We start from the raw sequence: 15,765 nt of genomic DNA, 5'->3' as shown, positions 1-15,765 counted from the left end.
TCAGACATGGTCTGAGATACCTTTTAAAAAAAGGTTGCGTTATATTATGTGAAAGTCATGTTCATCACGTTTCTCATGAAAAGTGATAGTTTTTACAGGAACCAACATTTTCCTTGTATTTGCCTGTATCTGTATGTTTAAACATATCCAACTTTTCGAAATTTATCTTATATGTTCCTTTCGACACACTTCTCATAACCAGTTCATAAAAACAACAGTTCTAATCTTTGAGATAGATGTTAGGTTTGTGTATATCTCATTCTTTACAGATTCTGTTTTTAGGTAGAATATGTTATGTTGGTTTGGTTTGCTTTATATTTATGTGACCCATGGCCAGAGCACAGATGAGTTTGAATGCAAGTCTTGTTCGATTATACAGAAAATAGAGGAATTTTAGTTGTAAGATATCTAATACAATTGTCACTGGAATTAAGATCTTATTGAAAGAAAAATATTTGAATTTGAAACGTAAATAATCTATTTTTTTTTTGTAGTAGATAAATCACCATGTTATATATTTATCGTATTTTCTTATTATACACTCATTTTTTTGGAACATGTTAATTGTAAGATTTTTTTTTAATTACAGTTGAATATCAATCGAGCTAATATGGTTTCCATAAACTAATATTTCATAAACTAACTTGATGAATATCAAAATCTATTTTCATATATATACGACTTTTTTACATCAGTATGGTATTCATCATTAATATTTTAAATGGTAAATTGCATTAAAAAGTTACGTATTTTGTTTTGATTTCTATTTTGGGATTTTTAAAACTTCTATTTTGGTGTCTGAGATGCTAATGTAGCATCTCAGACATCAAGATAACAAATTTAATCGTTAACCAATTACCATGCTGATGTATCAAATGATATGAGATATAACTCAATATTTTTTGTTGAGCTATCACAGGCCAATATTTTGTATATAAAATTGATTTTAAGGTATTTATTCTCATATAATTTTGCATTTTACAAATTTTCTAAAATTTTATGTGTTATTTTTCTAAGTATATTTCTTTTTGATTGACAAATCTTCTTGAAAACCCTAAATCGTAAATATATAAATTCTTATTTGAAGAAGAAATCCTTTGAAAACTTTGTTGGAAAACCCAACAACCCTAATCTCAAATCGTTCGGATCTTCGATTTTGATACCTACTATAATCAGATCTCAAAGATTTTGAACCCGATTTGGACCGGTAAACCATTTTTCGATCTCGATTTAAATCAGAAAACTTAAGTCGAAATCCCAGAAACCGTTACTCAGGTCAAAACGTCCTTTTTATAAATCAAATCTTAATGGCTAAAAAACCCAACAAAAAACAAGGTTTGGAATGAGGAAGAAAGGTCTTGATAATAACCCTAAATTATAGAAATTTAATTAGGGTTTTTGATGATAAGTTATGGTTCTTGATGGTGAATTAAATTAATAAATCCTCATAAATCGTCATATCAACAAATAATATTCACTTGTATTCCACTCCATTTGATATGCCAGCATGGTAACCGGTTACTCAGATACTTAAACATTCGAAATATCACATCTCATATATCATAATGAAAGTTCTGAAAGTACGTTATACAAAATAGAAATTAAAATAAAGTATGTTACTTTTCATGCAACGCTCTATTTTAAAAGTCCAAAATTATGAAGTAATTATAATATATATACAAAACCATAAAAATAAAATTAGGAAATTTTTTCATGATTTAAAAACAAAATATGACCATAAGAATTAAAATTAAGAGGGACCCATGATGGAAACATGAAACAAGATTGAGGGTTTAAATTGACCAAAAAAGTTAGTTTTGGGTGGACCTGACAACGTTTTAAAATAGGAGGACTATATCGGTCCTTTTTTGTAATAAAAGGGCTCAAATCGTACTTCTTTAAAAGGGGACTAAATACTTAACTTGTTGCGAAAGAAGCCCTATTATATGATATGACCCCTGCTGATCATTCGATTGATCCATCCAAAGTTTTCCAATCAAGCATTGGAATCGATAGTTCTTATTTGGTAAATTTAGGTTTAAGATTGAATTCGAAATCTCATTATTTTTTGCGATTATTGGTCTTATTTTCTATGATTCGATTGCAATTTTACAGGAACAATGACGCAAGATGTTGAGATGAAAGAGCAACAGGTCCCTGCAGCTCCTTCTAATTCGGTTTCATCTACGGCTCCTTCTATTCTACAGCGTAAGAATCGATGAAATATTGATTCTTTTTTGTTTTGTTCATCATGTAGTTTGTTTATCGGTAAATTTAAGTTCAAATCTTTGTTGATGTGGAATTAATATTTGAAAAATGTGTGTGTTTATTTACTGTTTAGAGTTGAAATTTCGAGTTTGTTCGTGGAAATCATGTGAGTTTGGCTTTCAGATTTGAAGGAAATTGCTGCACTGATTGAGACTGGAGCTCATGCTCGTGAAGTTCGTCGGATTTTGAGGGCTATTAGGCTAACAATTGCGTTAAGGAGGAAGTTAAAGGCTTCTGCGATCTCTTCGTTTCTTAATTTTGCTCTTGCACCTGGATCGGAAGCACACTCTCGTTTAGCTTCATATCTTCCAAAGGTTAGTAGCTTCTGGGCTTTGTGAATATCATTGTTCACTGGACTTGTATCCTATTTAGCCATCTATTTTTAGTGTTAATAAAGTAGCAATCATGGAAAGAGCAGAGGATTATCTAATTTAAAAAAGGCATAAGTTGAGGCGCATAGGTAAGCATCCTTTTGGTCAAACAAAAATTTAATATATTTCGAATGTAGAGCCCAAAAATCACACAAAATGGATAGAGAGATGATGGTGTAAATTAATGATCATTTAAGAACGAAACTAATTGTTGAGTGGAGAATGGAAGTGACAATTAATGAAAGATGTTGGGTAACCTGGAACGATACCTGCATAATTGTTTTTGCTTGTGACTGCACATTACTATAGGGATCTAGTTGATACCATAGTGATAAAGGCCTTCTTCTTGCTATATAAGGTCACATTCTCGTCCACGCTCCCCCGTTCTCTTAAATGTAAGAAAACATCTAATCTTGGGAAATACCTGTTTGCAAAGTGCTACGCCCATAAGAAAATTGCATCTATGATCGGGAGTGTAAGTGAGTGTTGATCATTGCGGCTTTTGGTTTATCCATATATATTTATGAACTTTGGGCTGTCCACTGCCTGCCTAGAAATTCATCCTCTCGAGGTTGTTCTCCAGTTTCCAAATACAAATGCAGCGATCATAAAAAGTGGTATAAATGGAAGTCAGTTGGTGTCAGTGAGAGATGTGTGTTGGTGTATATTGAGAGACATGAGTTGCTTTTATCTCAAATTTTCTACATGATGGTAAATGAACATTTGGTAAGAACATTTGAAGTAAGCAAATTGTGATAAGAAAGAAAGTGTATGGCTCTATTTGGAGAATGTCAGAAAAAGAAGCACAGTGTATCAAGGTGCTTATGGACCTGCTACAAGGGAGAACTTAATAATTTTAGGGATCTGAAAGCACTCTTACTAGAAGGAACAAAAACATGCTTGGGTAAAAGACAGGAGCATTATATGGTTAGGCCTTTTGTTGCATACACCAAGTACTGTAACCAAACCAAATGCACTCACCAGGTACTGTGACGTACCATATTAGATTATTCTTGAATGCCCCTCATGGTCTTTTTGGTGATCAATATCATGATGTGAGAAGAAAAAATAGGAATCAAGAATTAGCTAAAAATTGTTGTTGCTCCTGAATACACCAAAATAGCGCTCTTTCTGACAGACAGATTTGGTGAACATGTTAGGTGGTGTATCAAGAATAGATTTGTAGTGATACTGTCTGTGTAATACTACTTAAAGATGCAAGATTTGGAACTTAGTCATTTATGACTCACTACCTTCTTTTGTCTTGTCTTTTTCATACACCCTCACAGAAAATGCAAAAGATATACAAAAAATAGTTTGATCATTGCTTAAACTCTATACATCTGAAGGATATAGTTTTCCTACTTCTCTTTGTTGGCAACATTTTCCAAGGAAATGGAACCTTGAGGTAGCTAAAAAATAATAAAATGCGTGGCCTTGGCACTTTGGGAGAGAACATCTGAAAATACATGCATGAGCCCTTGGTGTTTGATTATCAGTTTAAAATTTTTGTCTGGTGGGTCAACTTGTCAAGCAATTACAAGACAAACTATGAGAAATTAAGAGGTATAGAAAGATGGCAATGATTTTATAGTCTTGACACTGAAAATATGGTGTGGTAGATAGTAGACTTTGAACCTTCCCACAAGATCTTGACGTGATGAGGGACATGCTTAAGGGCTACAACTATAACGATAGCAGGAAAGACGTGTGAGCTTCATCAGTTGGTGGTGAAAGTGCAAACAAACTGATCTAAATCACAATTGTTTGGAATTGGCTTTGTATGGTTCTCTCAAGTTCAGGTCATCTTCTATTAGCTGAATAGATTTAAAACTTGTTTGTATCAAAAAATTGTTTGGATTTGACATCATATAGGCTCAAGGCTGACTCAAGTTCAGCTCATCTTCTATGAGCTGAATAAGTTCAAAGCTTGTTTGTAGAAGAATTGGCGATCAAGCTTTGTATAGTTAATATAATTTGAGCTTGTGAATTTTTATGTGTATTTGATGTCTTGAACCTTGAATGTCTTAAGGCATGTATTATCATCATTTGACAAGCCTAGCCAAGCCAAATGTGAGCTCTGTTAATCAAACACAAATGACGATGACCAACCTCCTTACAAACTTGAATTGAACTCAGGCCTTATTTAGAAAACCAAACATAACGAACATCCTTTGGTTGGGTCCAACTCTCTTTGTTGGAACCTTGTCTCTTTTCTTCAGTGACAAGAAATCAATATAACATGAAAGAGATGGTGTCCATTCTATCTGCTTGCATACTGTTTACTGATGATGAACTCTGTTGCCTTAAATTTAAGATAAAAAGGTGTTCTCGACATATTTTTTATGGTCAAACTGACAAGAATATGTTCTTATTTAGTTTGGTTTCACCTGAATGATGTCTTTTGTCTTATCTTCTATGATACAAGCTTCCAGACTGACAAATAAGAATTGCGAATTGAAGTCTAACCATGTGCTTTACATGCTTTTACGTTTTGTGAAGGATGATCAGCATGATATGGAAGTTGACACTGCATCATCTACAACTCAAGCTAATGTAAAGCACTCCCCAGAGCTCGAGATTTATAGCTACTTGCTTGTGCTGATATTCCTGATTGATCAGAAAAAATACAGTGAGGTTAGCATGATCAATTTGGTCACTTTGTGATTGCATGCTCCTAGTCGAAGTTTGTGGTGTTGATTACGTCATCTCATTTCTCTCTCTTATTATGCAGGCTAAGGCTTGTTCCTCAGCAAGCATTACCCGTTTGAAAAACTTGAACAGGAGAACAGTTGATGTTCTGGCATCCAGACTCTACTTCTATTACTCTCTTAGTTATGAACTTACCGGCAATCTCTCCGAAATTCGTGGGTGTGTAACGAAATGGGGTTCTTTTTTTTATTTGTGTCAGGATGGGTTATTTAGGAGAATATCTTGCTGATATATATTTTATTTAAATGCATGACCTTTTAACAAATTTAAGGCATTTTGTGTTAGGAAGAGGCATTCTTAAATATGTTAGAAGGTCATACAATTAAAAAATGATGTCAGAAGGTCATTCTCTTAAATAACTCGTCTACATGCGGGATTTTTAGATATACAACTCAAGTGAGATTTTAACTAAATTTATGACCTTACGAGTATAAATCCATTTTTCCTTTAATGGTCAGGAGATTATGTTAATTAAAAACTCATTTAAGGTCATATCCCAAGATGACCCGTCTACATGCATATGTTATTTTCGATGTCTTATTGAAGTATGGGAGGAAGGAACAAGTTAGTCTCAAGTATGTAATCAATTATTATCTTTCCATTCTCCGTCTTGATTAAGAGCATCACATTTACATGCAGTAATCTCCTAGCTTTGCACCGGGTTGCAACGTTGCGTCATGATGAGTTGGGGCAGGTTTGTTTCTTAATTTTGTGGTTGTGAGTAGTTGTTGAGCATTCTGGTGTTTATCCGTTTTTGATGGACGATATGCAGGAAACGCTCCTCAATCTGCTACTTCGCAATTACCTCCATTACAATTTGTATGATCAAGCAGAGAAGCTGAGATCGAAGGCACCACGTTTTGAAGCTCATTCAAATCAGCAGGTGATTCTACATTTGATGCTATTTGTATCTACGGCTTTAATTTCGTACTTCTTTTTCCAAATTTCTAACGTGCTTTATCTTTTTTAACCTCAGCCCATCCAAGATAAAAGGTTTGGTATTGCTTTTAACCAGTTTAATGGGAAATTCTTATGCGGTTTTAATTGGAGATTCTTAGTATAACGGTTTTCTGTTTCTTTCTCAAATCCGCAACCACGGTAACAGACTTGACAGTTATGAACCTAAATTAAGATACTTTTAAAGGCCTTTTCTTAATTCATACTATAGTTGTGATCCTTACGAGTTACGAAGCTTCATGTGATTTATGGTTTCATTGCTTTGATGTTAATGATCAATACTTGTGAGAAGTGGTGAGCTTTTGGAACTTTATTTGGCACTTGGACTTTTTTTTGCGTATTTTGTTCTTAAGGACGCTTTTGGTACGCGGGACCATACAGGACAAAACAAGTTTGTTCTTCCACATTTGGTATGACAATTAGACTGGAACATTTACGGGATGGAGTGGGACAAAAATGCATTTTTTGAATTGGGGAGATGGGACAAACTTGGTAAATTACTAAACCACCCATGTCAAATTAAGAACCAAAAACCTTCCACAATTCTTTCATTTGCCTACCTCACTCTCCCCATCTGTGTACCAAATGCACCCTAACTGATTTTTGGAGACATACTAGTTTGCATTTCACTATCTTACTTGGGATTTAGTATCCCAACTTTTCTAGCAAAAGGTTCAAGATTTTCTTTGTTCACTTATGACTGTTATCTATATATATTTGTTTGAAATTAAGCTTGGGTGCTTGTTGATTTAACTTACGCTCCTTTTTTGCTCTTTTCTATTTTTTCTGTTTCAGTTTTGCCGCTACCTTTTCTATCTTGGAAAGATTAGGACGATTCAGCTGGAATATACCGATGCAAAGGAATCCCTTCTCCAAGCTGCTCGAAAAGCCCCTGTGGCTGCTCTTGGTTTCCGGGTTCAATGCAATAAATGGGCCGTGATTGTTCGTCTGCTTCTTGGAGAGATACCCGAACGAACTGTCTTTATGCAGAAAGGCATGGAGAAGGCCTTGCGGCCTTACTTTGAGCTGACAAATGTGAGTTAACTCGACTTCAATTACTCCCTTCGTCCCAAAATAAGTGTCTACAGTGAAAAAGGAACACAAGTACACTTTTTAATGAACTAAATGACAGTTTTACCCTTAAAGATAGAGGGAGTAATTAATTTCTCCATCCCATAAATTAAGGGTAGAGTTGGAAAGTATGCACTTACTTTATATTTTGGAACAAACTAAAATAGAAATGTGAACACATATTTTGGGACGGAGGGAGTATCTTTTTGGATATAGAACACTTTGCTAGTGATGGACTCAAGAACGAATCTATTTTCCTTGTACTTGCTTCTATTTATATTCTTGATGCTTCATTTTATTCTAGTTTTATTGTCGTTATTCACTCTTATTTAGCCTTTTCATGTTTAGGCATATATGTTTCTCTCCCTTTCACACACATTTCACTGGCTGTCGTCACGAAAACAACTGCTCTACCGTTTACGGTAGAGATCAAGTTTGCTTACATCTTTATAACTCCAATTCCACCTGTGGGAGGGATACACTTGGCTCGTTTGATTTGGTGGTTCTCATTTAGTGTGTGAAGGGACATGTTTAAGGGTGGATAGGAATATAGACGTAGAGTGGGACCCGGGGAAATTTACAAAAATAGTCAATCTCCCAAGCACTTTTCACTTTATAGCCATTTTCAGACCTCATTTCACTTTGTAGCCAATCCTTACGAGTCCCACGATATTATTTAATTGATGAATAATATATGATTATCATATTGTGTGACAATAGATGGGACAAACACACAGGAGAGAGAGCTTTATAATCATTTTGGATTACGCGAGATCTTCATGATTATTTCTTGTTCTTCTTCAGGCTGTTAGAATCGGAGATCTTGAGTTGTTCAAAACCGTTGCCGAGAAATTCTCCACCACTTTCACCTCCGACCGAACCAACAATTTGATTGTCAGATTGCGCCACAACGTCATAAGAACCGGACTCCGCAACATCAGCATCTCCTACTCCCGTATCTCCCTCGCTGACGTGGCAACAAAGCTTAGACTCGACTCCCCAAACCCTGTTGCCGATGCCGAGAGCATCGTATCGAAAGCAATCCGTGACGGCGCCATCGATGCCACACTCGATCACACAAACGGATGGATGGTGTCTAAGGAAACGGGCGACATTTATTCAACAAACGAACCTCAAATCGCGTTCAATTCTCGAATCGCGTTTTGCTTAAATATGCATAACGAGGCGGTCCGCGCCCTTCGGTTTCCACCGAATTCCCACAAGGAGAAAGAAAGTGCGGAAAAGAGGAGAGAGAGACAACAGCAGGAGCAAGAACTTGCTAAACATATAGCCGAGGAAGATGATGACGAATTTTAATGAACTTAGTGTTTTCCAACATCTTAAAAACTGTATTCTCGGACATTATTATCGTTGTCGAAAGCTCGGATGTTTCGGCTACGATTGGAAATTACCTTTTTACCCCTTCACATCTTTTTGAAACTTATCTATGGTTTCATTTTGGAAAAAATGGTAATTTTTACAAATTCTTGTGTTGCTGGAATTTAGGTGGATGGTGGATGGACACCTTGGGTTCAGGATTGCTATGTGAAATTACCATTTTACCCCTGCACATCTTTTTGAATCTTGTGCATGGTTTCATTTTGGAGATCGTAATGTTTACAAATTATTGACTACAAACTGTGGCTTCTTTTCGTCGGTTGTTATTCTTGGAATTCTCGTCTACCAATTTGTTAGGATGCCTCAATTGCATACATCACTGCACTTCCACTTAAGACGGAGTGAGGCCTATAGCTCAGGCCTCAGAGGATTAAAGTTAAAGCACGTGGTGTATTTTGAACCTTGCTATGCTAGTAATCATTCTTTCAAAAATGTCCAATACTTTCGTTTCAAAGTGTCTATTTTTATTTTAGTTTGTCCAAAAAGAAATGTCTACTTTTTTAAAAATAAAGATCTAGTTTACCTTTGATTATGAAAAGTAGAAAATTTCTCACTCTTTATTAAGGGTAAAACTGTCCTTAATTACAAAATATAATAATTACGTATTTCTTGCTTTTAAGAAAAATTTCATATTTTTTAAATTGTATTCTTTTCCATTGTATAACATTTATATTTTAAGAAGGAAGTAATAGTTTGTAAACACGAGATATTTTAGATATAGAGAAAACATAAATGCCAAGAAAGAGATAATCGCATCGGCCTGTTTTTTTAACCAATTGAACACATTTTATTTGATTTTTATTTGAAAAGTTATTTGTTAAAAAAAAGGAACCAGAAAATCAAGAAATGGTGACCAACTCTGTTATCTAAAGTCGAAAAAAATCGACAATCCAAAAATCAAAACTGAAAATGAAAAAATCGGATATTCATGGGTCAGTTTTAGTTTTGAATTTTTGGTGCCCATGAGTCCCGAACCGAACCAGATATATAGTATATATAATATTTAGTATTGAATATTCATATTATATATATATATATATATATATATATATATATATATATAAACTCAAAGTAAATAAGTAAATCTTTATGCTTTGGTGTCAAACATTATGATAAATGATTAAATTGGATGGTATGAAGTCGAAAAAGAGTCGATACCAACCGAAAATTGGATGTTTTAGAACTAAATGTATTTTAATTTGTAGCACTAGGGTTATTTTTATTTATTTGTTGTGCAATTATTTTAAATGTTATATTTTAATTGCCGTTTTTATATTGTAAATATTTTTTATAAATTCGTGTAATCGTGAACTGGACCGTGGGTAGCCGCCTTATTTCAATTTGATTCGGTTCAAGCTGCGGTTCGGTTCAACCTACAGTTTGCTTTCGGTTTGAGTAGCTAGGTATCCGCCTCATGCGGTTTGGTTCACATTTTTCCCCTACTAACCGAACTGAACCGAATAATGAACACCACTAATGTCAGGGTTGAATCAAATAGACAATTCTAAAAAAAGGTGATGCTTAAATAAATAAACAATAATAAATAGATTATAAAATAGACAAACTTTTGATGCTTTTTTCAAAGATAAAAAAACTAATTCACTACTCTTCTCATACTTTCAAATGATTAATTTCATATAAATTTACATATTTTCATATAATCAAAGTCGATTTTGAAAACCACAAAGAGTGGTGACTTATTGGTTTGAGCTTGGCTCCAAAGGTCAAAAGTACCAAGAGGTCTCAGGTTCAAATCCAAGGAGTAATAAAAATCCCCTTGTGGCCACAAAGATTCAAATGCTATGACTCCGGACTATCTGCAAAGCAGGTGGTCGTCCTAGGATTCATCGGCTCGCATAGCGGGTTGGATATCCAGGTTAATAAAAAAAAAAGTCGATTTTGATATAAATAAATGTACATATAACAACGCTCTTGTAATTGAAAGACAATTTCCATCAAGTGTTTTGCTATTTTTCACATACAATCCAATTACAATTCCAAGTAGAAATTGATCAAAAATGTTGCAATTTTCATGGAATACTGAAGAAAAATTGTTTCACCATTTTATGGGATGGAGAAAGTAGCAGATAAATATGATGAAACAGACACCATAAATTTTTCATAGAGCAGTTAAGAGCTGGAATCAGATTCAATAATGAACAGAAAAACATGCAAAAAATCAAAACAGAAGGTCTTGATGAAAATATGACCTAAATTGTGTAACGAAAAATTGAAAATTCGAATGAATGTTGGATCATCCAGTTGTATGGAAGCTAAATGACTTAACGATAGTACTGACCCGTTCAGCAAACGTCTTGGAAGTGATTTTTTTACCCGGAACATGAAATGGGTTCGATACAGCGTCTAAGTACGCAGAGTGGAACCTCCTGAAAAACTGTTGCAATGGAAATTTAGCTAATTAGAAAAGGAGTAACGAGGGCATCTCCAACAGATTCTCCAAAATTCTCACTTATCTCCAATATATTCTTCAAAACGTAGAGTTGAAAATCAAAATCTAGAAATCAAAATTTACATTCAACTCCAACAGATTCTCCATTTAGATATTACTATATTAATTATACTATTAAACTATTCAATACATTTAAAGAAGATACCAACTCTCACTCTTACGCAATCATATTTAGGAAGTTTTCTAAATTTGGAGAATTTAACTTCTCTTTCCTACTTCCTCCCTTTTTGGAGAATCTCTTGGAGCACAAGGGTGGTGTCTGATTGGTTTGAGCTTGGCTCCAAAGGTCAAAAGTATCAGGAGGTCTCAGGTTCAAATCCAAGGAGGAATAAAAATCCCCTTGTGACCACGGAGGTTCAAATGCGGTGACTTCGGGCTATCTGCAAAGCAGGTGGTCGCCCTGGGATTAGTCGGCTCGCATAGCAGGTTGGATATCCAGGTTAATAAAAAAAATCCCCAAAATCTCCATTTTGGCGAATCAATTGGAGAGATGCTCTGATTCGATTTAAAGACTTTTGCCTAAATGCTTTATAATATAGTATAGATATACATACATGATTTTGTAACCATGGCATCTTTTCTTTTTTGATGGTATAACTTGCTATTGGGTTTTCTCTTGGTGCTTAACTTTGTGTATATTGTGAATGCTCATCTTACTTTGTTATACTGTCTTGCCTACCCATTTATAGAAAACCACATCCAATTGATGCTTTTCTCAACAATACTTGTACTTATGAGGTGAAGTCAGAACCTAAAAGCAAACAACTTCTTGACCTGTGTTTCTTCCTATTTTACTAAGATGTATTTTTCCTTGTGGATGATTATTGATATATTTATATACAACCAAAATACAGTAATGAGACGGTTCACAAGTTATCGGTAACGTGCAGAATTCCAAGAAATATATTTTTTGGCCCAATCTGGTCAGTTTATTTAATGCCATAATGGTTGTCCAAATTGATAAGAATGTAATACAAGTGGACTTTGGCACAATTGTACCAATTGTGTTCCATAATCCTTAAGTTGTGAACTAAAGTCTACTTGGAGAGATGGATGCGACTGTGTGAGTTTATTTGGCCTTTAAAAAAAGGTGGAGTGTGGTGTTGTGTTACATAATAGATCCCACCTACCCACAAGCAAAGGGAATCTTTAGAACATTTCCAATGGAGGGTTGGGTTCCCTCGAGACCAACCACTTTTTGTGAGACGCAGTATGAAGGTTTCGTGTGTGCTTCTCGTGAAGGTTTGTTGTGTTTTTCCTGAGAATTTTGGCTGTGTTTTTCATGCTTCTCATTTGAAGGTTTGGTTATCTCATGTGAAGGTTTGTTTGTTTCCTTTCATGTGAAGGCTCGGTCTTGTGAAGATTCGGTGTTTTTAGTTGTGAAGGTTTGGCCAGATAACGAAAACTCATTCAAGGGCTATAAGCTGGTCTCACGAAATCTGGCTTGTCTTGCACTCCAATGGATGTGAATTATATTCAGCATGCTGATAAAAAGATGTACAGAAACTTCATCAATTAAAATATGTACTCACATTTCTTACTTCTGCATCACGGACGTCAAGGTCTGTTGTGACTAATATAAACTTTACCTTTGTGTTAGTTAGATACCCATACCTGCCCACGACATGAAATCGGAGTTAAGTCCATGTACATGTAGCTAGTATGATGGTTACTGACTATGATTGAAATAGAAGGAACATAATTCCAGCAGTAAAGTATCATACAAAGTGTGATCACTGACCTAAAAGAATTACTGGAGACAAAAATTGCTTATAATGAATCAATTGAAAAACAAGGATAATATAAATCTGAAAGATGCTTACACTTTGTAATTTTCAGTTGGATATAGAAGGCCAAGAAATGTCTCATTTAGCATTGGTCCAGATTTTTTTGGGTTGTTCACTGCAAAACAGACATGATAAAACATTGTCCACATATCTTAAATTCATCTAAAGAATACCATAAAAGGGTCTAACACATTCCTCCATCGTTGTGGTTGGTATCATAGCTTAAACCATGACTCATTACCTCAATTAAGCATGCCATGCTCATCTTGGGTCAAAAGTTATATATGGCAATTAGCTCCAATCCAATCAACATTCCCATAGCATACATAAAACAAGCATCACGAGATGGTATTTTCTTTCTTGATGCTTTTGCAAGTATATATGATGTTTGATATTTCACTTACAAAAGTTTCGATGCATATTATTCTATCCAGGTGTGGTCTGATTATGAAATACTCATAGTTTTGTAAATTTCAGCCTATACATGGATCTTGGAGGTAATGACATTTAAGGACCCTTTCATATTTACTTTTGGTGTTCTTAGATCTCAATATTAACAGTTACCATTGACACCATAATTGGCCACCACATCCCCTTGCATGGCTCATGAAGAAATAGAATGATGATGATGATGATGATGATGATGATAGTAACAACAGATAATTGTAAAAGATCCCATGATCATTTTTCACCCTTAATAACATCAAGCATCCACATAAAACAATAAAAATGGGCAAGGGTACTCACAGTTGAATAGTCATGCAGAAAAAGAACTAGTCAACACTTGCAACTCAAAAATAGATATTTGATAAGCAAGTTCATGCGATTATCATATAACATTAGACAACATTGGTAAACATTAATAGAGATCCCTTTGCTAAGCTCTATATTGTACATCAATAAAATTAGATGAAAAAGATACAGATATAGTCATCTCTAACATATATCTAATTACTGATTAAGACATATTTCTCCTCACATGAGACTTGGAACAACTCCTAAGGAAATATACCAACTTGGAAGGATCAAATTAACATAGTGTTCTATATGTAATCCTCTCATTTCTGACCATAACGTCATTCAATTTTCAAGTATGTTTTCCACATTACTGCCATGCATAATTTGCCAGAACGTGAAAAGACAACCCCACTCCAAAGGGAAGACGATAAAGTTAACAAATTAAGGATAGTCCATTAATCCTTTTAACAGAGCAACATATTTCCTTCAAGATAACTCCTTAACATTGTTTCATTTGTTTTCACCACAAAGTTATTTTTTCTGAATAAACCACCCCAATAGGTGAAGAACACTTGGCAATATCAAAATGATCTAGAAGCAATTCAATATCTTTAACATTTACATTTCCAAATGAAAAAGAATGCCTAGTTGGAAAGTAGATAACATATATTAACATCTTGAGAATCATAATATTGGCGCCCTGATGTCGATTCTAATGCAAAAACAGAACTTTAGATCTAAATCTGAACCAACATTTTAATACGTCAAATCAAAAATCTTTTTCTAATTTCAGAGTTGGAAAAGGCAAATTTGAAACCCTAAAAACTATGATTTGCACAAAATCAAATGATACAATATGAAATAGGTATTATCAACATAATCATCACCAAATACCTCTTTCGTCAACAACATCAAGAGAGCAATGAACTATATGATGAAGCTTGAGCGCATCATCTGCTTCAGTGAAGCTCTGTATGTACAACGGATTATTCTGTACTCCCCGATACGAACAGAATTTAAGCAAATCATCAAACATTATACAGAAAAATTCAAGAAAATCAAACAGAATTAATCAAATTGAGCAAAATCATACAAAACCTGATGGCCAACAACGGCGATGCAAACGATCATCTTCTCCGTCACCGACAGATTTGCACTTTCGATTGATCCAACTGACCGAATTTCACGGTGGTTTTAGATTACCTCTGAATTTGGTTGTGATTTACAATAACGCCCCTTAAACTTTCTATTTTCATAAACCGAGGCCCCTTACCTTTTTCCTTTTTCTGAATTGACCACTAAACTTGAATTCTGTAACAAAAATGGTCTTTTAGCTTCAGAGTTGACAAATTTCATATTGGACAAATTGCATGAAAAAGTAACGTACTTTAATTTGATTTTTATGTTAGGTAACGTACTTTTAAAACTTTCATTTTGGTACCTAAGATGTAAAGTTTTAAACATTTAAATACACGGATAATCGGTTAAAGACTAATTTTAGATTAAAAAATCCATGTCACTAACCACGTCAACAAATAATACTGAGTTGGATACCACATCAGCATGATAACCGGTTAATGCTTCAACCGGTTACTTAAGTACTTAAATGTTTAAAACTTTACATCTTAGGTATCAAAATGAAAGTTTTAAAAGTACGTCACCTAAAATAGAAATCAAGTTAAAGTACATTAACTAAAATGTTTTTTAATTGGATATTTTAGGGTCTGTTGTTATCGTATGTTCTGATTCTGGGTTTTTGTGTGATTATATTCGTAATCATTAACAAAGATTGATACCATTCGATTTGTTATGATTTTAGAGAGTATCCTAGTAGGCCACGAAACTGCATGGGTATAATATTTATGTTTGATTTCATTAGGTGAAAAGTAGATTATAGATGAAATTTGTGTTTGATTTCATGTGGTGAATTAAAAAAGAACAATTCTAATTTTCCTTTTTCAAAAAACACATATTTTTAAAAAAAATATTAGCG

General features: G+C 34.3%; 2 protein-coding genes across 3 annotated transcripts; one reads left to right on the top strand and one right to left on the bottom strand.

Moving 5' to 3' along the window:
- The first annotated feature begins 1,962 nt into the window (after window positions 1-1,962).
- LOC112525422 (probable 26S proteasome non-ATPase regulatory subunit 3) lies at window positions 1,963-8,936 on the top strand. Of its 2 annotated transcripts, XM_025135545.1 has the most exons (9): window positions 1,963-2,026; window positions 2,116-2,208; window positions 2,392-2,582; window positions 5,142-5,276; window positions 5,374-5,510; window positions 5,991-6,045; window positions 6,124-6,234; window positions 7,104-7,343; window positions 8,184-8,935. In XM_025135545.1, exons 2-9 carry the CDS (start codon window positions 2,121-2,123, stop codon window positions 8,694-8,696), a joined length of 1,470 nt encoding a protein of 489 aa, XP_024991313.1. In that variant the 5' UTR covers window positions 1,963-2,026; window positions 2,116-2,120; the 3' UTR covers window positions 8,697-8,935. The 2 variants fall into 2 exon arrangements, with proteins under 2 accessions (XP_024991313.1, XP_024991314.1); XM_025135546.1 differs by lacking the exon at window positions 1,963-2,026 and having other exon boundaries at window positions 2,054-2,208; window positions 8,184-8,936.
- Window positions 8,937-10,869: 1,933 nt separating this feature from the next.
- On the bottom strand, window positions 10,870-14,951 carry LOC112524714 (trafficking protein particle complex subunit 2-like protein). Its single transcript, XM_025134670.1, has 5 exons — window positions 14,871-14,951; window positions 14,667-14,763; window positions 13,071-13,149; window positions 12,780-12,861; window positions 10,870-11,172 (listed from the first exon to the last, which is right to left on the bottom strand). The coding sequence occupies exons 1-5, from the start codon at window positions 14,901-14,903 to the stop codon at window positions 11,032-11,034; spliced, it is 432 nt and encodes a 143-aa protein (XP_024990438.1). The 5' UTR covers window positions 14,904-14,951; the 3' UTR covers window positions 10,870-11,031.
- Window positions 14,952-15,765: the final 814 nt, after the last annotated feature.

This window comes from Cynara cardunculus, assembly GCF_001531365.2.
Source record: "Cynara cardunculus var. scolymus isolate 2C chromosome LG 13, CcrdV1, whole genome shotgun sequence".
NCBI lineage: Eukaryota > Viridiplantae > Streptophyta > Magnoliopsida > Asterales > Asteraceae > Cynara > Cynara cardunculus.
This window is presented reverse-complemented; position numbering and strand designations above follow the sequence as displayed.

Excerpts from the sequence above, each read along its gene's own strand:
- LOC112524714 (XM_025134670.1), bottom strand. The coding sequence starts at position 14,903 with ATGATCGTTTGCATCGCCGTTGTTGGCCATCAG. Across the intron at positions 12,862-13,070 it reads CCAACTGAAAATTACAAAGT|GTATGGGTATCTAACTAACA; the intron begins GTAAGCATCTTT and ends TGTCGTGGGCAG. Across the intron at positions 11,173-12,779 it reads GTGATGCAGAAGTAAGAAAT|TTTTTCAGGAGGTTCCACTC; the intron begins GTGAGTACATAT and ends CCATTGCAACAG.
- LOC112525422 (XM_025135546.1), top strand. The coding sequence starts at position 2,121 with ATGACGCAAGATGTTGAGATGAAAGAGCAACAGGTCCCTGCAGCTCCT. Across the intron at positions 2,209-2,391 it reads GGCTCCTTCTATTCTACAGC|ATTTGAAGGAAATTGCTGCA; the intron begins GTAAGAATCGAT and ends TTTGGCTTTCAG. Across the intron at positions 5,511-5,990 it reads AATCTCTCCGAAATTCGTGG|TAATCTCCTAGCTTTGCACC; the intron begins GTGTGTAACGAA and ends ATTTACATGCAG.